Source organism: Oreochromis niloticus, linkage group LG23 (genome assembly GCF_001858045.2).
Source record: "Oreochromis niloticus isolate F11D_XX linkage group LG23, O_niloticus_UMD_NMBU, whole genome shotgun sequence".
In the NCBI taxonomy this organism is placed as follows: domain Eukaryota; kingdom Metazoa; phylum Chordata; class Actinopteri; order Cichliformes; family Cichlidae; genus Oreochromis; species Oreochromis niloticus.
Window position 1 is genome coordinate 26,818,323 of NC_031986.2, and position 26,704 is coordinate 26,845,026.

The 26,704-nt window shown below is 38.9% G+C and overlaps 1 protein-coding gene across 1 annotated transcript; it reads right to left on the reverse strand.

The window, feature by feature from the left end:
* Window positions 1-6,704: 6,704 nt before the first annotated feature.
* LOC100708839 (protein NLRC3) lies at window positions 6,705-25,887 on the reverse strand. The gene is made up of 8 exons (XM_019365369.2): window positions 25,833-25,887; window positions 23,830-24,736; window positions 23,647-23,745; window positions 16,492-16,614; window positions 14,108-14,180; window positions 12,862-13,075; window positions 11,721-12,761; window positions 6,705-6,733 (listed from the first exon to the last, which is right to left on the reverse strand). Exons 2-8 carry the CDS (start codon window positions 23,904-23,906, stop codon window positions 6,705-6,707), a joined length of 1,656 nt encoding a protein of 551 aa, XP_019220914.2. The 5' UTR covers window positions 23,907-24,736; window positions 25,833-25,887.
* Window positions 25,888-26,704: the final 817 nt, after the last annotated feature.

Below are 26,704 nucleotides of genomic sequence, written 5' to 3' on the forward strand. Positions count from 1 at the left end.
GAGGGAGGGACTCCCTCCTCTCTGTCCTCACACTGATCCATGCTGCTGACTTCACATCCACATCAGCTCACACACACTTTCTACCTTCACCTGCAGAGGAAACACAAATCATTCATGGGACATCAACTGAAATCCTCCTTTCCATCATGTGTGCTGTCCAAATATCAGCTGCTTCATCTCAGTGTCAGCTGAATGCAGTCAGACAGCAGTGTGAGGCAGAGGAAGCTGGCTGTACAGTCACTCATCTATATTTGTTGCTTCATATGTTTAGCGTGCTAAAAAGCTTCCAGACAGTCACAGAAAGAGCAAAATCACCTGAATAAAATCAAACATATTATAAATTACATGAATATAACTTTTATTCCAAAACAACTGACAGGAAATAGCAGATTGAATTTGATCCATAGCAAATTTTACCACTAAGTAAATACCAGGTCAGTAATACCGATACCAAGTACTGTTACCTGAGACTGGTTACCTATACTTTTAACTAGTAATAGCAGCTTCTGTATTTTCATGTAAAGGAGAGCAGTGTGTCATGATTTCTAGGATGAATCCATCAAAATGTTTAATCTGAATTCATTTTAATGACTGCTAAATGACTGTGATCTTTGCTTTCTAGTTTAAAGACAAGAAAACACACAATTCACAGTTTTCACATTTTTTTAAACTGTTTTTTTTTTTTTTTTTTGGAGACCTTGAAGGTAAACGTGTTTGTCTGGAAAGCACTTTGAGTCCAATTCTGGTATTTTGATTGTACTACATAAAAAAGAAATGCTTGACCATTAAGACAAAAGGCAATCTTCGGAAAGAAGAGAGACTGGACGTCTTTAAGTTTGACCTCTCATCTGAGAAGCTTCTTCAGTTCTAAGACCAAATGATTGAGAGTCCCAGGTATTTAAGAGCTAATGGGAGTTGTCCCTTAAGAGGGTCGTAGGCCCACTGTTGATCATGTGCCTCATCACATGAGCCAAGATGTAAAAAAGGGTGTGGGTCATTATCAGGAGAGGTTTCGGGTGACACCTTGCCTCACTGTATCATGTATCAGGCATATTCTTTCTTCTCTTTTTGTAGGTTTTATATGTTTTTATTACTGATGTTGCCACAGTTCAGAATTCCCCTCCCGCACACACTGCTGTTTGCAGTGTTTAAATTAACAGTCTTCACCAGATGCTCCTCTTTCCAACTCACTGCAACGCTGCTTCAGCATGCTTGCGAGAAGTATAGCATTTTCATAGAAAATCGTAATTTTGATAAATGGGAGCAACATACTGAATACAGAGGAGAAAAATTGACATTTACTCTGAAACATTAGTATTGATCCAGCACCAAGCCCACCCCTAACAGCATCAACACACAGTAAAACTCCTAAAGACAAACTGTTAAAGGAGGAAACAAAGCAAACTTACAGTATTTTCTAACAGTGCTGAAAAAGAAGAATCTCCACTCTGTCTTGACTTGAGCTTTTGTTGCATGCTATTGCAAATCATTTCAATGCTCTTTGGCTCTGTCTGTACTATTGAGGATTCATCAGGAACACTCTCACAAGCCTCGGCACGTTAGAAAAAACAGACGCATCGCAGGAAGTGAAAAGTTGGAAATAATATTGCACTGTGGGAAATAAATAAATGGAAAGTGGGAGCGATGTTGCTGATTAACATGAATCACCTTCCATGTTACTAAGAATATTTCTCAAAAGTTCAGACTTTTGTTCAAGGTCAACATAAAACAGTTTTTTTGTAAATCTACCAGATTAATTAGATTAGATTAATTAGAGTTTATAATTACTTCGATCAAAATAAATACAAAACAGATATAAAGATAATTGAATGTCTTCTTCAGTGGGGAAGTCATCAGGTTAAAAAAAAATGTAATGAATTTACGGTATAACAATAATTATATCCACTAAGCTTTGAACTCTTGGTGGAAGAGATGTGACTCTCTTTGTGTTAAAGGCCTGACACACCTGAAGTGCATTTGAATATTAATTAAACTGCATATTAGGTCAGAGCCAAGTGCCCTTTGGGCTTTCTGTTGAGTTTATGCCTGAAGAATGTAGTGTGAACCTAACTTGTTCCAGATTAAAAGTCATCACTTAATGACCAATCAGTTCTCTGGAAATAGTGTCAGCATTTCTGGGATGTCTGTCAGATCCCTGTGGGCAGAAAGTAGGAGGCTCTAAAGTCTTTCCCTGATGAGTATTGGTAATGAATATAGAGTTGTAGATGAATTTTTATTGAGTGATTTTTATGACAGTTTATCAATACATGGTCCTGAAACAGGACAAGTATTTGTACTTGCTGCAGCTGAAAGAATAAAAACTTAAACCTTCCTTTAAACTTTAATTGTATAAAATACTTGATTATAATATGTCAGACTCTCCCGTGTCATACAGACAAAGTGGTGATAGTGAAGTCTTTCTTGGCTTCAAATAGGCTAAACTTCATTAATAAAAATACGTCTGTTCTAGCCTTACTGTTCAAAGCGCTCCCACATTCATACAACATACATTTAATACTAAACTACTGTAAAGAGCTCTTCCTCTCACAAACACTCAAAACACTGCTGTTGTTGCTGTCAGTCTGTATTATGTGTGTTCATATTTTTCATAGTATAGTTTTATCTTCATTCAAAGAATCAGCTGCTCTGTTGCCAGTGCATTTATCTTGTTTCTGTTTGGTAAGATGCTGCTGACACTGTGCATGTCCGCAGTCTTTGCAAGTAGATGTTATGCTTGAATTTTTGTTGGTGTGCTTTTTGTTTTGTTTTGTTTTGTTTTTTTCAAAGGGACTTGTGAAAAACCTGCATAAGAATATAACAGATATGTTTAATATCACATTTTGTACTTTTTCTTCACTTGTTTTTTTCCTTGAAAATGATTAACCGGCTTCCTGTGTGAGTGAAGCTTGTGTGGTGTTATAATGTAAATAGGCACCATTTACTCTTATCTGTGGTTCCAGTCCAGTCCTGATTTGAGTCTTCTTGCGGGTTTTGTGAATGAACAAAATGATATCCCTGTAAGACGAACAGTCAGCAAATGTGCTGAGCAGCCGTAAAGTTCGGTTTAAATGTGCTTCTAAGCAAATGGAAGCTTGGTAATGGCTCTTGATCGGGTAATTTTGAACAGTTGCAGCTGGCCGAAGAGCCTCCTCCTCCTTTGTCATCTTCTCCTTCTTTTACATTCTGTGTCTTTTCTTTTGGTTGTAGAAAGAGTGAAAAAGTTCTTTAACTAAAACATTTCAATTACTTTCTTTAGCAAAATAGAGTTGTAAAAAAAAGTGTAAACTCCAAAAGCTTTGGTGACTTTTCACTTTTGACCTGTTTGTTGAGAGCTTGCTTTTGCTCAGGAAAGCTTGTGTTTCTTATATGTCATTTATATTGCATTATTGGAGCTCATCCTAGCTATCAGAGGGTAAGAATTTATAGAGTTCACGTATGTTAATGAATTGTTATCAGAATTGTTTGATTCAATATTGTGTTTTTCCCCATTTGGTTTTACTATTTTAACAATTCTATATATCAATTATAAACAAATGAGCCACACATTTACTACAGTCAAGCTGAGCTGTGTGGCTAAACTGCAGGATACTCTTGTTCTTAGCACTCTGCTCTACTGAATCAAATTGCCAAGTTCATATCAAGTAATATATCAACTCTACAAGCCCAAACTTGCATAGTTGCACTTCATAATCAGAATCAATACTGAGTAAGCCTACTTGGAATGTGGAAGGACTCCACCTATGATGGGAAAATGATGGGAATGAGAAGGGGGGATCGAGATTGTCACAATGAGAGGACGCGTTACTGAATGACTTTGATTTATTTTATGCAGAGGACTGAGATGGACTGATGTTATCTGACTAATGGATCAAAGTATAACTGATTTATTCTCACACAGCAGATGACTGTTTTTATCACAGTGTAAAAATCCCAGATCTTAAAAAAAATCCATCAATAAATTCCACAAATGTGGAATAAGTTATTAATCTATTAAAATCTTATTACTTTGACTCCAGCCTCATCAAACAGTTAAAATCTGTATTTCATTGTTTTATAAATCATTTAGCAAATATTATCAACAACTCTTTACAGACTGGTTATTTCTCTCAGTTGTTTTGTAATCACACTGCTAGTCAAGAAAAACAACTTAAATCAGTTGTAATTATAAATTATGGGCATATTTCTCATCTTCTTTTTTCTTCTCTGCAAAATATTTGAAAATGACGTTTCTAAACTACTGAATGAAAACCTTTCATCCCATCAGGTTTCCGAACCAATGGCAGCACAAAAACAGGTCATCAAATACCTGAAACTCTCCGTGAATCACTGTTACACACAGTTAGTGATGGTGTGATGAAGCCCCATGAATGTGTCAAATATTTCCAGCCAATTGCGGCTTTGCCAAAAGGCAGATCACACAAAGTGTTTAACAGCTCATGTACGAGTACTGAATACTGGCATGAATACTGTGACATTACATGTGAATGTAATGATGTATCATTTGCAGAATACCAATATGAGGCCATGTGTGTGTATATATATATATACATATATATACACACACATATATATATGTATACAGTTGCTTGCAAAAGTATTCGGCCCCCTTGAACTTTTCCACATTTTGTCACATTACAGCCACAAACATGAATCAATTTTATTGGAATTCCACGTGAAAGACCAATACAAAGTGGTGTACACGTGAGAAGTGGAACGACAATCATACATGATTCCAAACATTTTTTACAAATAAATAACTGCAAAGTTGCGTGTGCGTAATTATTCAGCCCCCTGAGTCAATACTTTGTAGAACCACCTTTTGCTGCAATTCCAGCTGCCAGTCTTTTAGGGTATGTCTCTACCAGCTTTGCACATCTACAGACTGAAATCTTTGCCCATTCTTCTTTGCAAAACAGCTCCAGCTCAGTCAGATTAGATGGACAGCATTTGTGAACAGCGGTTTTCAGATCTTGCCACAGAGTTTTTTTGTTAACATAAATGTTCAAGATTTTCAATAAACATGTTAAGTTCGTATATTTTCCTTTTTTCTCGAGTCTGTTTGCTCACGCAAAATGAAATGCGATTAATATAGAATAAAGATGAATTATATTTAATGATGATTAATCAAAGTTCATCCACAGTAACCCTGTGATGAATATATATGTATATATATATAGATATAGATATATACATAAAACAATACTCTGTGAGATTGATTTGAGAAAATGTAAGTTGTGAGATATTATGTAAAATTATGTCAAATGCTCCCAAACGTTTTGTTTTTTTTGGGTGGGTCCATAATGTCCTCACAACCTCTGCTTGTGACGTGACAATCCTCAGATCCAGATCATGGAAAACACTTCCTATAATTCCTGCATCTTTTCAACAGCTTGAATCACATAATGAGGCAGTTGAATCGTTTCAGAGAAACAGGGCTTCCTTTGTCTTCGGTCACATGACAGGGCTTTAATGTCATACGTAACATCACAACACACAGTTACATGACATTAGTGAAGATGTGATGAAGTTCATCTCTGTTCAACAGCTCGTCTGGAAGTGCTAACATCTGCTGCTCATTCAATGCATAATCAAATCTGTCCTGGAACATGCTCAGTGTACAAACATCTGTAGCAACATACACTAAGTTCTGAAATATTTTAATTGTGGTACCACTTTGGCAAAAATCTAATTAAAAAATTCAAAAGCTAAAACGAATGGTACTAAGGGTAATGAACTCTATTGTAAAAAAAAAAAAAAGGGTCAAATTTTACCCAGACAGTATGGGACAGTATAGAAAGGTTTCTTTAAAGTTGAAGACCATAAAATTATATTTCGTATTTGATTACACTTATAACTTCATTCATTCATCAAAAGACATGGTGACATCAAAGTTTGGACGGTAAAGAGAGAAATAATGAGACAAGACGCTATTTACACTAAACTGAACACAGAGAAGCTGAAGAATCAAGAGAGATCGAAAACCCTGATGTTGTTCTGAACACAAACCCAAATCCAGCATAAAGAGGTTCAGTGAATGTGGTGTTGAAGGTGTGGAGGTGGATCAGAGTGTCATCAGAGGAGACTCTGTAGAAGGACAGAGCGCCAGCAGGACAGTCCACATACACTCCTACTCTGCCAGACCAAGAATAGGAAGAGCAGATGAACGTTTCTCTATTGTTGTGCCAAGCAGAGCAACCTCGTTTAGAGAAGCTGAGACACCAGGACTGATCATTAAATCCAAATTCAATGTCATTTCTTTCATCTCTGTGCCCTTTTCTTGGGATTCTTCCGTAACTTACTGATATGTGAACCTGTCCATTTTTCTCGACCTCCCAGTAACAGCGACCAGTCAGACCTTCTCTACACAGCACCTGGGGGCACCATTCATCAAATCTGTCTGGATGATCAGGATATGGCTGCTCCTCCTTAACATATGTCACCTTCCTGTTGTTGTCAGACAGCTTAAGGTTCTTGTGTACTGTGTTTGTGTCGATTGTGAGTTGACAGGAATCTGATGGAGAGAACAAACACAATCCAGCTGCAGTTATTGATCCATCATCTGGTCATTGATTGACACTTAGATGATGACTCCTGACATCAGAGATGTGAATGAGTGATGTGACAGTTTGAAGATGGTTGAATGTGTGCTGCTTTGTTTTCATGAATCACATTAAAAACACACTTACACTTCCTCAGACCTGGTCTCAACCATTGTTCTCCTGAAGGCTCCACCCTGAGAGAAGGAAGGGGGTTACATCCTGCACATTACATCGCTCTTTTACACACAAGCACAGACACACACATCTGTCTAAACTAAAACAATGACAAAGATGTTCCTGCAGCTGCTACACACAAATATCTGCAATTTATGTTCACTGTCTCTTGTAAGAGGAAAAATGCTCCTAACATCAGTGATTAACATATCAGTGAAAATGTCACAATATTCCAATAAATAGATCCACAGTGAGAAATATTTTCAGTCACTCCTCCCTCTATTAGAAATTGTCTGTGGGTGCAGCAGTCCTCTCCATACCTGAGAGTGTCCAGACTCCAGTCTGGATTCTCCAGTCCAGAAGACAAGAGCTTCACTGCTGACTCTCCCAGATGATTGTAGCTCAGGTCGAGCTCTCTCAGATGGGAGGGGTTGGACGTTAGAGCTGAGGCCAGAGAATCAGAGCCTTCTTTTGCGATCAGACAGCCCGATAGACTACAGACACACACAACATATATGAAGGAAACTCTCAGGGAATTGCTGTGTGCTGTAAAATACAGCTACTTTTAGTACCATTGATGTTAAGTTAGACTCTTTTTCTCCAATTGATCTTTCTGAGTTAACTTCAATAATTACTTCCTCCAAACCATCAACGTGTCTTTTAGACCCCATTCCTACAAAACTGCTCAAAGAAGTCCTGCCATTAATTAATTCTTCAATCTTAAATATGATCAACCTATCTCTAATAATCGGCTATGTACCACAGGCCTTCAAGGTGGCTGTAGTTAAACCTTTACTTAAAAAGCCATCTCTAGACCCAGCAGTCTTAGCTAATTATAGGCCAATCTCCAACCTTCCTTTCATATCAAAAATCCTTGAAAGAGTAGTTGTCAAACAGCTAACAGATCATCTGCAGAGGAATGGCTTATTTGAAGAGTTTCAGTCAGGTTTCAGAGCTCATCACAGCACAGAAACAGCTTTAGTGAAGGTTACAAATGATCTTCTTATGGCCTCTGACAGTGGACTCATCTCTGTGCTGTCCTGCTAGACCTCAGTGCTGCGTTTGATACTGTTGACCATAATATCCTATTAGAGCGATTAGAACATGCTGTAGGTATTACAGGTACTGTACTGCAGTGGTTTGTATCATATCTATCTAATAGACTCCAATTTGTACATGTAAATGGAGAGTCCTCTTCACACACTAAGGTCAATTATGGTGTTCCACAGGGTTCAGTGCTAGGACCAATTCTATTTACATTATACATGCTTCCCCTAGGCAACATCATTAGAAGACATAGCATAAATTTTCACTGCTATGCAGATGACACGCAGCTCTATCTATCCATGAAGCCAGGTAACACACACCAATTAGTTAAACTACAGGAATGTCTTAAAGACATAAAGACCTGGATGGCCGCTAACTTTCTGCTTCTTAATTCAGATAAAACTGAGGTTATTGTACTCGGCCCTGAAAATCTTAGAAATATGGTATCTAAGCAGATTCTTACTCTGGATGGCATTACCTTGGCCTCCAGTAACACTGTGAGGAACCTTGGAGTCATTTTTGACCAGGACATGTCCTTCAACGCACATATTAAACAAATATGTAAGACTGCTTTCTTCCATTTGCGCAACATCTCTAAAATTAGAAATATCCTGTCTCAGAGTGACGCTGAAAAACTAGTTCATGCATTTATTACTTCCAGGCTGGACTACTGTAATTCATTATTATCAGGATGTCCTAAAAACTCCCTGAAAAGCCTTCAGCTGATCCAAAATGCTGCAGCAAGGGTACTGACAGGGACTAGAAAGAGAGAGCAGATTTCTCCTGTTTTGGCTTCCCTTCATTGGCTTCCTGTTAAATCCAGAATTGAATTCAAAATCCTGCTCCTCACATACAAGGTCTTAAATAATCAGGCCCCATCTTATCTTAATGACCTTGTAGTACCATATCACCCTATTAGAGCACTTCGCTCTCGCTCTGCAGGCCTACTTGTTGTTCCTAGAGTATTTAAAAGTAGAATGGGAGGGAGAGCCTTCAGTTTTCAGGCCCCTCTTCTGTGGAACCAGCTTCCAGTTTGGATTCGGGAGACAGACACTATCTCTACTTTCAAGATTAGGCTTAAAACTTTCCTTTTTGCTAAAGCATATAGTTAGGGCTGGACCAGGTGACCCTGAATCCTCCCTTAGTTATGCTGCAATAGACATAGGCTGCCGGGGATTCCCATGATGCATTGAGTTTTTCCTTTCCAGTCACCTTTCTCACTCACTATGTGTTAACAGACCTCTCTGCATTGAATCATATCTGTTATTAATCTCTGTCTCTCTTCCACAGCATGTCTTTATCCTGTTTTCCTTCTTTCACCCCAACCGGTCGCAGCAGATGGCCCCGCCCCTCCCTGAGCCTGGTTCTGCCGGAGGTTTCTTCCTGTTAAAAGGGAGTTTTTCCTTCCCACTGTCGCCAAAGTGCTTGCTCATAGGGGGTCATATGATTGTTGGGTTTTTCTCTGTATTTAATATTGTGCTATCTACTGTACAATATAAAGCGCCTTGAGGCGACTTTTGTTGTGATTTGGCGCTATTTAAATAAAATTGAATTGAATTGAATTGAATTGCTCCAATGTCTGGATTTTGTGTGTAGACATGATCCAGCTTCAGCCTTGTGAAAAGAAAAGAAATGTGTCTCCAGCCCATCATTATATATGATTCTGAATGAGAAAAAAGGTATTAAGTATGTTGTAATTGTTAAACACAGAACCATAATTCATATGTGAGTTTGCTGACAGTTGATCATACTTACCTGCTTAATTGCTTCTCACTGAGAGTGTGTGTGAAGTTGGACTTGGAGGCTGTGTGTGTGTGTGTGTGTGTGTGTGTGTGTGTGTGTGTGTCAAAAAGGAGCTGTCATTAACATGTGTGGCTGAGGAATCTCCCTTGAGCTACAAGGGTTCCTCAGAGATAAGCAGGATAGACATCCAGAATAGATGCAGTTAGAACTGAGCAAATCCACTTATCTGTTGGCTCCATCTAAGCTCTGCACTACCAACTGGATAATACTCACAGGATCAGAGACTAGACTTTATAAACAGAGAGCCAAGGCAGACTTCCTGTACTGGGGTCCTGGTTCCACAGATCAACAAAGTTCACTTGATATCCTTCCCTAGTCCATCCAGCATGTGAACATTGGAATATTATGAAAATACTTTTTGGTAATTTAATGTGGTATGGTAAACTTTTATGTATTCTATAGTGAAAGTGAAACATTTCAAGCCTTTGTTTTAACATTGATAATTGTAGCTTATAGCTCATGATAATCAGAAATCTCAACTATAGTCATATTACAGTAAAAAAGTATTCAAACATTGTATAACCAGTCTAGGTCAGTAACACCCAACCACAGTCATGGAGAACAGTGTTGATAGTTGACAGTTGTACAGACTATGATGATTAACACCTTCCACAAAAAGTATAAAAATTCAGACTAGCTCAAGACTGCTATCAAATCAACGTTGGCTTTAGTAACACCAGACAAAGTTTTTTTAGAGGCGTGGTTCATTAAGCCAAAATATTGACCCGATGATGAAAAGTAAAATCATCAAACTTGTTATATTTTTATGAGGACAAAGTAAATATCTAAAAGAAGGTCACGTAAGTGTCATTCAGAAGGAAAAGTCTAAAAATATTTTATCATCACAGTTCAAACATACAAATGTATTGAAGGGTGAAGTGTTTGACAAGAGTATTACTAAAAAGTTTTTTAAATGTGAGTTCACAGTCACAAGCAAGAAGCAAAAGCAGAAGAAAATAATACAAAATCTTCATAAAACTAATATCCAAAATAAAGAAGGATATGCAACAATTAATTTGCAAATCACACAGTCTTACAAATTCATCTACATGTTATGAGTTGGAACAGATATATGAATCCTGACCTGAGACTTTCCAGTATACAATGGGAACTCTTCAGTCCAGAAGCCAGCAGCTTCACTCCTGAATCCTGCAGGTTGTTGTTACTCAGGTTAAGTTCTTTGAGATTAGAGGACAGGGAGCTGAGAACTGAGGACAGACCTTCACAGCTTCTCACTGACAGGTTACAGATATTCAGTCTGCAAAATATAAAAAAATAAAATAAAAGAGAATAAAAATAAGAGAAAATAAGAGAATATGGAAATAAGAAAATGTGTAGTAGTTATTAAATACTCTCTACTGTCCACTAAGAAAGTAATGGATTGTAAAGAAACACCACTGTTTACTTACAGAGCTTTGCAGGAGGCTTTGGTCACTGGCAGCAGCCTCAAAAGAGCCTCCTCTGAAGCAGAGTATTTCTTCAGGTCAAACACATTCAGATCTTCTTCTGATGACAGTAAGATGAAGACGAGAGCTGACCACTGAGCAGGAGACAGTTTATCTGTAGAGAGACTTCCTGAACTCAGGGCCTGTTGGATCTCCTCCACTAGAGAATGATCATTCAGTTCATTCAGACAGTGGAACAGGTTGATGCTTTTTTCTGCAGACAGATTCTGACTGATCTTCTCTTTGATGTACCGGATATTTTCCTGTTTGGTCTGTGAGCTACATCCTATCTGTGTCAAAAGACCTCGTAGGAGAGTCTGATTTTCCTTCAGTGAGAGACCAAGAAGGAAACGGAGTAACAAGTCCAGGTGTCCATTTGGACTCTTTAAAGTCTTGTCCACAGCACTCACAAAGAATTGTGTCTCTGCAAATTCTCTTGTTTCACACATCTGGGAGATTTCTTGTTCTTCCAGCAGATTGATAGCAGACTTTATAAAGGTCAGATGAACATGAAGAGCAGCCAGAAACTCCTGAACACTCAGATGGACAAAGCAGAACACCTTGTCCTGGTACAGTCCTCTCTCCTCTCTAAAGATCTGTGTGAACACTCCTGAGTACACTGAGGCTGCTCTGATATCGATGCCACACTCTGTCAGGTCTGATTCATAGAAGATCAGGTTTCCTTTCTGCAGCTGCTCAAAAGCCAGTTTTCCCAGAGACTCAATCATCTTCCTGCTCTCTGGACTCCAGTGTGGATCTGTCTCAGCTCCTCCATCATACTTGACCTTTTTCACTTTGGCCTGAACCACCAGGAAGTGGATGTACATCTCAGTCAAGTTCTTAGGCAACTCTCTCCTCTTTTTGGTTTTCAGCACATCCTCCAGAACTGTAGCAGTGATCCAGCAGAAGACTGGGATGTGGCACATGATGTGGAGGCTTCGTGATGTCTTGATATGGGAGATGATTTTGCTGGCCTGCTCTTCTCTGAATCTCTTCTTGAAGTACTCCTCCTTCTGTTGTTCAGTGAACCCTCTAACCTCTGTCACCATGTCAACACACTCAGGATGGATCTGATTGGCTGCTGCAGGTCGTGTGGTTATCCAGATTCGAGCAGATGGAACCAGCTTACCCCTGATGAGGTTTGTGAGCAGCACACCCACTGCAGTGGGCTCTGTAACATCAGTCAGGGTCTCTGTGTAGTGGAAGTCCAGATGAAGTCGACACTCATCCAGACCATCAAAGATAAACAGAACCTGGAAGTCTTCAAAGCTGCAGATTCCTGATTCTTTGGTTTCAGTAAAGAAGTGATGAACAAGTTCCACCAGGCTGAACTTTTTCTCTTTCAACAAATTCAGCTCTCTGAAAGTGAATGGAAACATGAATTGGATGTCCTGGTTGGCTTTTTCAGCGGCCCAATCTAGTGTGTACTTCCGCGTTAAGAATGTTTTTCCAATGCCAGCCACTCCCTTTGTCAGGACTGTTCTGATTGGCTTATCTATTCCAAGTGAAGTTTTAAAGATGTCTTCTTGTCTAATTGTTGTTTCTGGTCTGTCTGATTTCCTGGATGCTGTTTCAATCTGTCTAATCTCATGTTCTTGGTTGACCTCTGTAGTCTCTCCCTCTGTGATGTAGAGCTCTGTGTAGATCTGATTCAGAAAGGTTGGGTTTCCTTCTTTAGCAATTCCCTCAAACACACACTGGAACTTCTTCTTCAGGTTAGATTTAAGTTTATTCTGACACATGATGGGGAATCCTAAAAGAATAGACAAACAACATTTATGTAATATAAATAATAATAGTAATAATAATAAAATGGTCTACTGCTTATTATATCTTTAGAGAAATCCTCTTACTATTCTCCAGACGTTGAGCCAGCACCTCCTGCTTCATTATTCTCAGGAAGTTCGCTGTGATCCTAAGAAATGCCTCACTGCTGCTCTTCCTCTCCATCTCATGGTCACCCTGCAACACCTCCTCTGCCTGACTCTTTATGTAATCTGGACTCAGAACCTTCTGGATCTTTCTCAGTTCATTCTTCACAAAAGCATTGAGGTTCTCCTCCAACAGCTGGAAAACATTATTTGAATGCTACAGTCAGACTGAAATCATAGAGAAACATCAGCCAAGCATCAGCAAGCATGTTGGACATACCGTTTATGTAATGGTCTAGTTCTTTCTTTATTGCCCTTTTTATTGAAGCAAGCATTAGCCATGATTGCTTTTTACACAATTATAACAGTATCTGATGATACAATATATGTTTTATGCCTCTCCGGTGAAGTGATTCTCCTGACCGGACTCACCGGCTACCTCGTTTTTCTCCTACAGTGAAAAGGGACATGGCGAATCAGCACTGGTGTGCTGGAAAAAGAACAGAACCTTGATATTCTCTGAAGTTCTGGTTATATTCACAATCCAAAGCTCTAAAAAAGGATAGCTAAATATTTAAGTTTCTAAATAGACTATAAGAACAATAACCACATAATCGATGCGTGGTTATCATGGATTATAATACCTGGTAAAGTATTTAGAAAGATAAGACAACTAGGATTTCAATTCATTAATTGTTTTGCATATAATAACATTTACAACCACCTATAATTTAACAACATTACATAAATCAGTCAATGGTTACTTATTATTATTAACTTACAAAATATTGGCAAGATATTTCATCGCCCAGATGAGCAACATAGGATTGGAATGATCAGCTGACTTTATCCACTTCATTTTGTTACATTAGACACCTTGAAATTTGTCCATACTAGCCATAAGAGCATTAGCTAAGATCAGCCAGAAGAAAGCCACGTCAGTCAAATTCCTGTTAGCCCAGACCCAGCCTTCAATTGATAAAACTTGCTTTCTTCCTGCTAAAGTTAGTTAACATTAGCTTAACTAAAAGTGCAAATAAACTTTCTCCTAGTTTTAATCTAATTCAACCTGTTTGTAGTCCTTATGTGGAGTTTCTGCCTGAATAAAGTTCCATCAGGAGCTAAATTAAATTATTCAGTTTTTCTTTTGAATTTTATTCTTTGTGAAAAATTAAAAAACTTACAATGAAATGAACAGAAAACAACAAGTAATTGTAAACGTACAGACCATAAATATGGAGTCCAGGTGTGTTTTATCCTGCGAGACAGTCGGACCAGTGGGAACATCTGACCTGGTGATACTGTAAAGAAAATTTCAAGAATTGGCTCCATTCAGTTTTATGCTTTGGTGATTTTTATACACTTTGCCCATAAAAGTATACGGAGTTTTTTTATATATATGTGTTACTGCTATCAAATTCAAAATGAGCAACTGTTCTTGTTCAAATGACACATTTTTGTCATTTAAACATTTGATATATTTTCTATTTTCCGTGTAAATGTGTAAATTAACAACTACTGTATAATAAAATGGTTAAAAATCCATAAAAGTGGCATCACACGTGTTATAATTTCCAATCACTTAAACTAAACCATCATTCTTCAGTAATAAACAAAGCCAGCTAAGTATTGATCCTAAGATGTCAATCAGCTACTCAGCAGGTGGAATATAAGGCAGCTTTGGTAACCAGCACATTTCTGCAGCACTAAAGATGCTGAACTACAAACAAGACAAAGAAGGCTAATAATACAAATAAATATGCAGGAATCACCTAAGAAAACACTCAAACTTAAAAAAAAAAAAAAAAAGCTAAAAAATAGCACAAGAATCTATGGATTATAGACCCTGCCAAAACAACTAATGGAAATAAACAGCCAGAAACCTCAAGATATAAAGGAGAAACATAACAATTGAATGACAATTAAAAACAATAACAATTTAAAAAACTAGATAACAAACAGAACTTTAAATAATAAGCAAGAATTCATTACAAAACCTCACAACTCTGGATCAAAGACCCAAGATTAGGAAAAATGTTTGTTTTTTTTAAAGTTATGATTGTGACAAAAAGTAAGTGGTGCTAAAAAAAAACAACCAGAACCATTGTGCAATAATTAGTTAATTAATTAAATAAATATCATCTTGGAGAGGCAGAGTTTCTCTGAAATAAAGATGGGCAGAGTTTACTGGTCTGCAACAAAAGGCATCTACAAATTACTGAACAATTTCAGAATAATGTTCTTCATTGTAAATTTGTGTAGTCTGTGACTATCTCATCTACTGCATCATCAAAGGGTGCCAATAGAAGATCATCACTTGTTCCATTGGCAGATTTATTTCACTTATTTCAAGCAAGAATATCTTGTATTAAGTGAAAAAACTGCCAATGGAACAAGTGAAAATTCTCCAGGTCCAAGATGCACTGTCTAAAAACAAGTTCCTATATCTAACTTAAATGTTACTCTCTAGCTGATTTTCTTATTTTAAGTGTAATGAGATTATTTTGACTAGAAATTAGACAAATATACTTGGTAAGATTTTGAGTTTTTGCAATGTAGGCATGACTCTGTCATGAAAATCACTGGATGAGCTAAGGAACACTTCCCCATGGCATACGCACATGCAGGTTAAAGCTTTTTCATGCAAAAAAAATAAGTAAGAAGTGAAAATAATCCAGAAATAGCACTGCTTTCTCCGGGCCAAAGCTTATTTAAAATGGACTGAGGAAAAGTGGAAAACTGTTCTGTCGTCAGACAAAAGGAAATTTCAAATTCTTTTTGGAAGACATGGATCTTGCATCCCCCAGACTAAAGAGGGGGAAAAAACATGCAGCTTGGTATCAGTGTTCAATTTGACAGCCTGGGCCTCTGATGTGTAGGTGTGCACTGGTGCCTATGGAACTCGCAGCTTGCAAATCTTAAAGGCAATATCAATGCTAAATGGTTTCAGAGGAGCCTGAATGTAGAGCTGGCCTACCTGCAGTCCAGATCTTCAACCAACTAAAACCTTTGGTGCATCATAAAATGAAAAATATGACAAAGAAGACCTGGGACTGTTGAACAGCAAAAATACTATATCAAACAAGAATGGGACACCATTGCTCTCCCAAAGGTCCAGCAACTGGTCCCAGATGTTTATGGACTGTTGTGTAAAGAAGAGAGAGTTCTACACAGTGGTAACCTTGTTCCACTGTGCTGTGCTGCTGCCATCAAATTTAAAATGAGCTACTGCTCTTCTTAAAATGGTACATTGTCTTATTTAAAGATTTTATATGTTGTCTGTATTCAGTTGTAAATAAGATTTATGAGATTTGAAAATGATCAAATACTAATTTTATCTACATTTACATAGCGTCTTTAACACCGTTAACTCTTTATTAACTTGGTTTTTCTGGGCTTTTCTTTTTTTCAACATGTTCATGAATCTATTTTTCATTTCAAACACACACTAGACTCATAAACTCCGTTATCAGCCGTAAATATTTCCTCCTGTTTTAGTTTTGACTTTCACTAAAAATAAAAACACATCATGCTGAGCTCATGTTGAAAAATTGACATATTCCTTTGTTAGACATTTCGGAGCTCTGTATGTGGAGCAAAGCTCATGTTTACCTCTCCGCAGTACAGGGCTGTCCTTTAAATTCAATGACCCGTTCAGCCGAGGCGGTGCTCTTCAAGGACACATTGCTAGGTTCAGGACTGGGGTCAGATCCAGCTGTAGTCCTAACTGTATTTCTGTAAATAAAGACGGTGCATTGATTTGAGGGCTCAGCAGTGCCATGGAGGTCAGAGAGTTTGTGACAGTTAGACATGGTCAACTCACATCTGAGCTCTAGTCTCGCTCTCATCCTGCTCTCTAATAACATCAATATGATGTTCAACTGAGGCAGCAGTCTTCAAGGAGATGTAGCTGTGCTCAGGTTCATGTTCAAAATACAGAGTTTTTAACAGCTTACATAGTATGGAAGAAGGTAACAAGAAAGGCATTCTTCCTACACTAACAACTTTCTTTGTTTGCAGTCGTTTGTACTCGTTTGATGATGACAAAAAACGCTCAGCTGATGATTCCTGCTGGCTTTGCTCCTCGCCTCTGATGGTGACCTTTGAATCTGAGATCATGTTGTGCCTTCAGTTTGGGGCTGGCGCTGGTTCACATGGTTCACAGTAGGGCTGCCACAAACGATTATTTTGATAGTCAACTAGTCATTGATTATGTTTGACAGAGAGAATTTTGGTGGGTTCACGCTGTTCTCCTGACTCTTGGTGGCGCTGTCACTTGGTGTTCGCTCGCTCTGTGGTATAGTATCACTTCCTGTTCCTGCTCAAACACAGTGGTGTTTCTGAGTAGCTTTTCTGCTTAGCAATTTAATTTAAATCTTTTGATACATCCCTTTTTCATAGTATAATCTTAACGTGCTTCATCTGAATCACCCTTTCTGTGTACTCACTACCTAATTTATAGCCAAAGTATTCACTCACTGTCTCTTTACTGTTTCGCTAGCTTAGCTTAGCTCGTAGCCGACTCGTTAGCACCATGGCTACTTCACCTGTCCCTCCTGCACTTTCCTGCTCATTGTGTCAGATGTTTAGTTACTCCTCGGCCTCCTTTAGCAGTAATGATACCTGTAATAAATGTAGCATATTTGCAGCTCTGGAGGCCAGGATTACTGAATTGGAGACTCGGCTTCGCACCCTTCATTCACCCGTAGCTAGCCAGGCCCCTGTAGCTGGTGCAGCCGAAGATAGCGTAGGCCCCGCTAGCTGTTCCCCGGCAGACCCCAAGCAGCTGGGGAAAGAGGGCGGCTGGGTGACGGTGAGGAGGAAGCATAGTCTTAAACTGAAGCCCCAGGTACACCACCAACCTGTTCATGTGTCTAACCGTTTTTCCCCACTCGGCGACACACCCGCCGGGGGTCAAACTCTGGTAATTGGTGATTCTGTTCTCAGACATGTGAAGCTAGAGACACCGGCAACCATAGTCAATTGTCTTCCAGGGGCCAGAGCAGGCGACATTGAAGGAAATTTAAAACTGCTGGCTAAGGGTAAACGTAAATACAGTAAGATCATAATTCACGTCGGCAGTAATGACACCCGGTTACGCCAATCGGAGGTCACTAAAATCAATATTGAATCGGTGTGTAACTTTGCAAAAACAATGTCGGACTCTGTAGTTTTCTCTGGTCCCCTCCCCAATCAGACCAGGAGTGACATGTTTAGCCGCATGTTCTCCTTAAATTGCTGGCTGTCTGAGTGGTGTCCCAGAAACGATGTGGGCTTCATAGATAATTGGCAAACCTTCTGGAGGAAACCTGGTCTTGTTAGGAGAGACGGCATCCATCCCACTTTGGATGGAGCAGCTCTCATTTCTAGAAATATGGACAAATTCATTAAACCCCCCAAAATATGACTATCCAGAGTTGGGACCAGGAAGCAGAGTTGCAGTCTTACACGCCTCTCTGCAGCTTCTCTCCTCCTGCTACCCCCCCAAAAACCCATCTCCATTGAGACTGTGTCAGCTCCCAAAAAGACAAAAAACAAACTAAAAACCAGCAATAAACAACTTAAACATAAAAAATCACAAAGAAAGAACAATACAGTATCCACATCTGAACCAAAGAGTAAAACAGTGAAATGTGGATTATTAAATATTAGGTCTCTCTCCTCCAAGTCTCTGTTAGTACATGACTTAATAATTGATCAACAAATCGATTTACTCTGCCTTACAGAAACCTGGTTGCAGCAGGATGAGTATGTTAGTTTAAATGAATCAACACCCCCGAGTCATTCTAACTACCAGAAATCCCGAAGCACAGGCCGAGGGGGCGGTGTGGCAGCAATTTTTCACACCAGCCTATTAATTAACGAAAGACCAAGACAGACTTTTAATTCATTTGAAAGCCTGATGCTTAGCCTCGTCCACCCCAGCTGTAAAACTCAGAAACCAGTCTTACTTGTTATCATCTATCGTCCACCTGGGCCTTACACAGAGTTTCTCTCTGATTTCTCAGACTTTTTATCTGATTTAGTGCTCAGCTCAGATAAAATAATTATTGTGGGTGATTTTAACATCCATGTAGATGCTAAAAATGACAGCCTCAACATCGCATTTAATCTGTTACTAGACTCAATTGGCTTCTCTCAAAATGTAAAAGAACCCACCCACCACTTTAATCACACTCTAGATCTTGTTTTAACGTATGGCATAGAAACTGAATATTTAACAGTGTTTCCTGAAAACCCTCTGCTGTCTGATCATTTCCTGATAACATTTACATTTACAATAATTGATTACACAGCAGTGGAGAGTAGACTTTATCAAAGTAGATGTCTTTCTGAAAGTGCTGTAACTAAGTTTAAGAATATAATCCACCCACTGTTATCATCTTCAATGCCCTGTACCAACATAGAACAGAGCAGCTATCTGAACGCTACTCCAACAGAGGTCGATTATCTTGTTAATAATTTTACCTCCTCACTACGTACGACTCTGGATACTGTAGCTCCTGTGAAAACTAAGGCCTCAAATCCAAAGTCCCTGACTCCGTGGTATAATTCTCAAACACGTAGCCTAAAGCAGATAACTCGTAAGCTGGAGAGGAAATGGCGTGTCACAAATTTAGAGGATCATCATTTAGCCTGGAGAAATAGTTTGCTGCTTTATAAGAAAGCCCTCCGCAAAGCCAGAACATCTTACTATTCGTCACTGATTGAAGAAAATAAGAACAACCCCAGGTTTCTCTTCAGCACTGTAGCCAGGCTGACAAAAAGTCAGAGCTCTACTGAGCCAACCATCCCTTTAACGTTAACTAGTAATGACTTCATGAACTTCTTCACAAATAAAATTTTTATCATTAGAGAAAAAATTACCAATAATCATCCCACAGATGTAATATTATCTACAGCTACTCTTAGTACCATCGATGTTAAGTTAGACTCTTTTTCTCCAATTGATCTTTCTGAGTTAACTTCAATAATTAATTCCTCCAAACCATCAATGTGTCTTTTAGACCCCATTCCTACAAAACTGCTCAAAGAAGTCCTGCCATTAATTAATTCTTCGATCTTAAATATGATCAACCTATCTCTAATAATCGGCTATGTACCACAGGCCTTCAAGCTGGCTGTAGTTAAACCTTTACTTAAAAAGCCATCTCTAGACCCAGCTGTCTTAGCTAATTATAGGCCAATCTCCAACCTTCCTTTCATATCAAAAATCCTTGAAAGAGTAGTTGTCAAACAGCTAACAGATCATCTGCAGAGAAATGGTTTATTTGAAGAGTTTCAGTCAGGTTTCAGAGCTCATCACAGCACAGAAACAGCTTTAGTGAAGGTTACAAATGATCTTCTTATGGCCTCTGACAGTGGACTCATCTCTGTGCTTGTCCTGCTAGACCTCAGTGCTGCGTTCGATACTGTTGACCATAATATCCTATTAGAGCGATTAGAACATGCTGTAGGTATTACAGGTACTGCACTGCAGTGGTTTGTATCATATCTATCTAATAGACTCCAGTTTGTACATGTAAATGGAGAGTCCTCTTCAGACACTAAGGTCAATTATGGTGTTCCACAGGGTTCAGTGCTAGGACCAATTCTATTTACATTATACATGCTTCCCCTAGGCAACATCATTAGAAGACATAGCATAAATTTTCACTGCTATGCAGATGACACGCAGCTCTATCTATCCATGAAGCCAGGTAACACACACCAATTAGTTAAACTGCAGGAATGTCTTAAAGACATAAAGACCTGGATGGCCGCTAACTTTCTGCTTCTTAATTCAGATAAAACTGAGGTTATTGTACTCGGCCCTGAAAATCTTAGAAATATGGTATCTAAGCAGATTCTTACTCTGGATGGCATTACCTTGGCCTCCAGTAACACTGTGAGAAACCTTGGAGTCATTTTTGACCAGGACATGTCCTTCAATGCACATATTAAACAAATATGTAAGACTGCTTTCTTCCATTTGCGCAACATCTCTAAAATTAGAAATATCCTGTCTCAGAGTGATGCTGAAAAACTAGTTCATGCATTTATTACTTCCAGGCTGGACTACTGTAATTCACTATTATCAGGAAGTCCTAAAAACTCGCTGAGAAGCCTTCAGCTAATCCAAAATGCTGCAGCAAGAGTACTGACAGGGACTAGAAAGAGAGAGCATATTTCTCCTGTTTTGGCTTCCCTTCATTGGCTTCCTGTTAAATCCAGAATTGAATTCAAAATCCTGCTCCTCACATACAAGGTCTTAAATAATCAGGCCCCATCTTATCTTAATGACCTTGTAGTACCATATCACCCTATTAGAGCACTTCGCTCTTGCACTGCAGGCCTACTTGTTGTTCCTAGAGTATTTAAAAGTAGAATGGGAGGGAGAGCCTTCAGTTTTCAGGCCCCTCTTCTGTGGAACCAACTTCCAGTTTGGATTCGGGAGACAGACACTATCTCTACTTTCAAGATTAGGCTTAAAACTTTCCTTTTTGCTAAAGCATATAGTTAGGGCTGGACCAGGTGACCCTGAATCCTCCCTTAGTTATGCTGCAATAGACGTAGGCTGCCGGGGATTCCCATGATGCATTGAGTTTTTCCCTTCCAGTCACCTTTCTCACTCACTATGTGCTAATAGACCTCTCTGCATCGAATCATATCTGTCATTAATCTCTGTCTCTCTTCCACAGCATGTCTTTCATCCTGTTTTCCTTCTTTCACCCCAACCGGTCGCAGCAGATGGCCGCCCCTCCCTGAGCCTGGTTCTGCCGGAGGTTTCTTCCTGTTAAAAGGGAGTTTTTCCTTCCCACTGTCGCCAAAGTGCTTGCTCATAGGGGGTCATATGATTGTTGGGTTTTTCTCTGTATTTATTATTGTGCTATCTACTGTACAATATAAAGCGCCTTGAGGCGACTTTTGTTGTGATTTGGCGCTATATAAATAAAATTGAATTGAATTGAATTGAAAGTTTGCGATTAGTCGACTAATCAGATCATGCATCCACTTGACATAAAATGTACAGCTTATTGCACCAGCAGCATCTGCTCTTATATAACTATCATTAGCTTAGTGTTTAAAGTGTTTAAGGTATGTGCTAACCAAAAATAAAGATAAGATGATAGTTTATTAAACTTTTATTGACGTTTGCAGATTGTCTTGGTGGAGTTTAATAAACTCAGCTGTCTGCTCCTTGCTATCTAAAATATTACACTGGAGTAAATTCTGGAGCCTCTCACACTTCTGTTTAATCGGTTTTCTGTTTGATGTTTATTCAGCTGTGTGAAAACTATAACTTTAATCTCAGCCAAACCGATTTACTCAGGAACAAACAAAACACTGAAAAAAGCCAAGCAATAGCATTTTAAAGTTATTATCTAAGTGACTTATACTGTATCATGTTAAACCTGAGGAGCGAAAGACCGCAGACGCTTTGAAAACGATGTGCCGGGAGTTGAACCTTGACCTCCCGGCCAGCTCGTCTATGAAAACATCGGATCACTTTTGCAAATGTGTGATGTCTTGATAAATTGAGCAAATATTTGAAGTTTACACACCTACATTCTCGCCTGAAAATATCTGAAAACTTTATTTTGCGACCCAGAAAGAATAATAAGAGTAACATTAAAACTAAGTAGCTGCCGCCATTGTTGGAAACTGGAATTGGCTGAGCCACGCTATGAATTCTGGGATAGGTTGTGTCGCTGTAACGTAATTGGCCTACAAATGCGGCCTCTTAATTTGGACACAGACTGCTTCTTCTTCTTTGGCGTTTAACAGCAGCTGGCATCCTTGTAAATGCATTGCTTCTTCTGTTTCAGTCCATTACTACACTCTTAAATCCTACTTATTCCTGCGTCTTTCAGGATCTCAAAAAGCTTCAAAAGACGCGTCGACTATTAAATTAGTCGTTGACGATTTCATGACTAGTCGAGGAATCGTGGCAGCCCTATTTCACAGTGTTTGTGTAATATGGGTTAGTTAACAATTACTGTATGATGAAATGGTTGGAAACAAATTAGAAAGGCATCACATTTGTTTTAGTGGAAGATTAAAATCAGCTGACCTCGCTGAGTGGAAAAAAAAATTCAAGTCACTTAAACTAATTCATCATACTTCAGTAATAAACAAAACCAAGTGTCGTCCTAAAATATTGATCACCTACTCAGCAGGTGGAATATAAGGTAGAGGCCATCTGTGCTAACAAGCATATAAAGAATATGAAGGTCTGTATGTCGATTCTAACCACCTGAGCAGAATGATAAAAACACAGACGTGAGGACGATGACCTGCTGCTGCTAGCACTGCTGATGGTAGCAGTACTCATCTCTACTTTGGATTTAAAAAAGCCTTTCTTTACATCTAAAAGACATGATAGACATGTATTACTTGTCTTTGTTCCATCTCTGTATCAGGAAGCTGCCACTGTATATCAGTTCTATGCTACCTGGTCCTATAAACCACCTCAAACTCATTTCAGTGACAGAATCATACCGCAGGTCTCTGAAGTCTGTACTCAGCTCAGAAGATCTGTTTTAGTTCCTAAACTGTAATCTTTGTTAACACTTGGTTAATTTAACGGGAACAGGAACCGTTCAGATTCTGTGTGTAGCTGTTTTAGATGATTTACCTTTTGAATTCTTCAATAACTGTGTTTGTATCTTTTTTAAAAATTTTTTCTTAAAATATTTTAAATTGTATTTTTCATTTTAAACTTGTGGTAAACTATTAAACTCTGTCATGTAAATAAGACCCAAAAAAGCCCATGTTCATGTTTACCTCCCTGCAGCAGAGGGTTGTTGTTTAAATTCAATGTGGCGTTCAACTGAGGCATCACTCTGTAAGGACACACAGCTGGGTTCAGTTCCAGGTTGGTTCCTGTGAATAATGATGGAGCAGTGATGTGAGTGCTGAGCTGTGACATGGAGAAGAGTCATGGACAGTTAGAGATGGTCATCTCACCTCTGAGCTTTGCTCTGGCTCTCTCTGGCTCTTTTAGAGGGAGGGACTCCCTCCTCTCTGTCCTCACACTGGTCCATGCTGCTGAATTCACATCCACATCAGCTCACACACACTTTCTACCTTTACCTGGAGAGGAAACACAAATCATCCCAGAACATACAGAATGCATTCACTGACACGAGTATCTAGTTCTAATCTGACCCTACACACTGTGTTTGAATGAAGGGTCTGCTGTTCTAAACTGACCGGCCTTTAGGGTCAGTGGCTTATAAATCCCTCCAACAGTGAGTCAGCACACATGCTACTCATTGACCAAAATCTCTGAACATGCATCACCTGTTTTTGACTGATAAGGAGGAAACTCCAAAAAGAGATACCCCACCCTACATTAAGAAACCAGTACACATATAGACACCCGTCCTGGAGTGTGACAGTTTTCAGGTCGAATTTAAACTGGACCAGTGGATCACTTTGACTGGAAAATTCAGTCAATCCAGCAAATATTTTCAAACACTTCAGCTGATTGGTGAAGAAAGAAAAGTGTTTAAAAAAGACAGATGTTACAGCTCATACAGAGTAAGACACTGATTAAAAACAACAAAAATTTGCAAACTGCAAGTCATGTTTCCTTCCAAAGGTGGTGTTTAGGATAATCTTTCCACCAGTAACAATCTGCTTTCATGAGCATTACAGACTATTTCTTAATTTACAACTTCCAGCTGCTGAAACTGGTGAACCTGGTCACTACTGTTATTAATGGGCATGTGGTAAACACAGAGTGGACCCATTAATTAATCATTTCCTCTAACCTTTACATTTTGTTCCTATTTCATACCTTCACAGTGTAATCCAGGTTAATTTCGACCCAGGCAAGGTTTCCCACATCATGTCTGCAACAAATCTTGAGCTATAGATTTGAATGTATAAATAGCATGTCTGACATTATTACAAGAAGAAAGAAGGGAGACTGTACAACACTTTGTTTAGAAGGAAAAAACATCTACTATCCCATAATATCATGCCCTGTTTCACCTAAGACATGAAAACATGACAGGCACAATAATTTAAATGAAAAATGTATGTGAAAATAAGGAATGACCCTTTGACCTTTACCGTCACTGTTAGGTCAAAGTTCACTTTGTCAAAGTTCGAGGTCAAAGGTTACCTTGAAATTTTTTTTAAAACACACTGAGTAATATACCATATGAAAGGCCATTGAGAGGGCTGTAAAACACACTATTTTTTTTTCAATATGACGCCCTACCACGTCACAATGACGCCATCCTACTGTAATTAAAAACATCATTAAACATCACACTTTAACTTGTGCCCTCCTGTATAGAGCACTTCTGGGGTCCACCGAAGTAATAACCAGCATTCTGTCGAGAGCAGCGTCTCAAAGGCCAGCGTGGATGCGTTTTGCCGCTGCGCCCACAGCTTTGAGCCCATTACGCACTGGCAACACTCCTATCACTACAAGTATCATAACAACACGCATGATTTTGTAATTCTGTAATTAACATTAACATTAACAACATCCTCCATAAAGTGAAAGTGTTATAAACATAACTTCTCACACGGCCAACATAAGACACGCAGGAATTTAACACACAATGAAGCTGCTCTCAAACTTGACCTGAAAAGTATGTAAGGATTAACATCCCGACGGGACACAGAAAGTAAACAGAAGCAAATTTTATTATTTACCGACAGATGTAAGCTGTCTTTTAAAGTTGTGAGTGGTTGGGGTGACTGAGGTTGTTGTATTTAAAAACAGCGGACGACTGCGTTTATATTTGGAGTTATTTGGGGGGAAATGTCAGGTTTCAGCGGCTGTGTTGCCTCATATAACGGAAACCAGCTGGAAATGCTCCGCCCCGACTGAAGTTACAGAGTCACCGGAAGAGCCGAGCGGCGGCTTTCTGCTGATTCTATATGAAGCAGAGTGAAAGCAGATACTTCTCTGACAGCGAGCATACCGTTTGAAATAAGGGAAAACTTACAGTCCCGAGCAAACGGTGAAGAAATCCAGCTGCTCTACCGGTGGTCTTCTTCTTTGGCTATTAGAAACCGGCGCATTAGCGCCAACTGCTGGATATGAATAAAATAAACTTCATTCTGATGAGGACAAATCAGCTATGACCACAAAGAAGAATTTCCTAATTAAATAATATCTGTAAGGGAACCTTGAAATATTCCTATTAACAATTAATGTTCATTATTAATTCACCACCTTCCATCACTTCTTCCTATAATCAGATCATTTCAATTCAATTGAATTTTGTTTATTCACTTTATTTACTTTATTTTATTCTTCACTTTGAGGTGCTTTATATTTATATGTAAATAATTCAGAGAAAACCCCAATGATCAGGCAGCTCACTATGAACAAGCGCTTGGCAACACCAGGAGGAACTCTCCAGCAGAACCAGGCCCATCTGCCATGGCTGGTTTGGGAAGGATGTGAGGAGGACAGGACAAAAGGCATACTGTGGAGAAGTTACGGGCAAGACAGCACAAATTATAATCAAATTTTCTTTTTCTTTCTTTAATTCTTTATTAAATCTTTATGGAAAGCAGTGTGAAGAAACTACTACTGCTTCACTTACAGCTTTCAAGGGTCAGAAGTTACATGTCAAATAAAGCATCAGAAAAAGTCACTTTGATAGTGTCGTCACAGAGGGTGAATAACAGACTGTAAAATCTATTTTACAGTTTTATTTAACAATTTGAACTAAAGTCCTTTAGCTAATAACCCATTTGTATTTGTAGAGGCTAAGCTTACGCTTGAAGCCACTGAGGTCTTTCTTGGCAGGGGTGACGCGATGTCACTGGTGTGCATGAACTTATTAAACTTGATACAGTCCAATAACTC

Coding starts and splice junctions, on each gene's coding strand:
- LOC100708839 (XM_019365369.2), bottom strand. CDS start 23,906: ATGGACCAGTGTGAGGACAGAGAGGAGGGAGTCCCTCCCTCTAAAAGA. Junction 14,181..16,491: donor CAGCCCTGTACTGCGGAGAG/GTAAACATGAGC, acceptor TTTTCTTTACAG/TATCACCAGGTCAGATGTTC. Junction 6,734..11,720: donor GAAGATGATTGAGTCTCTGG/GAAAACTGGCTT, acceptor TCCTTCTCTCAG/GGTGGAGCCTTCAGGAGAAC.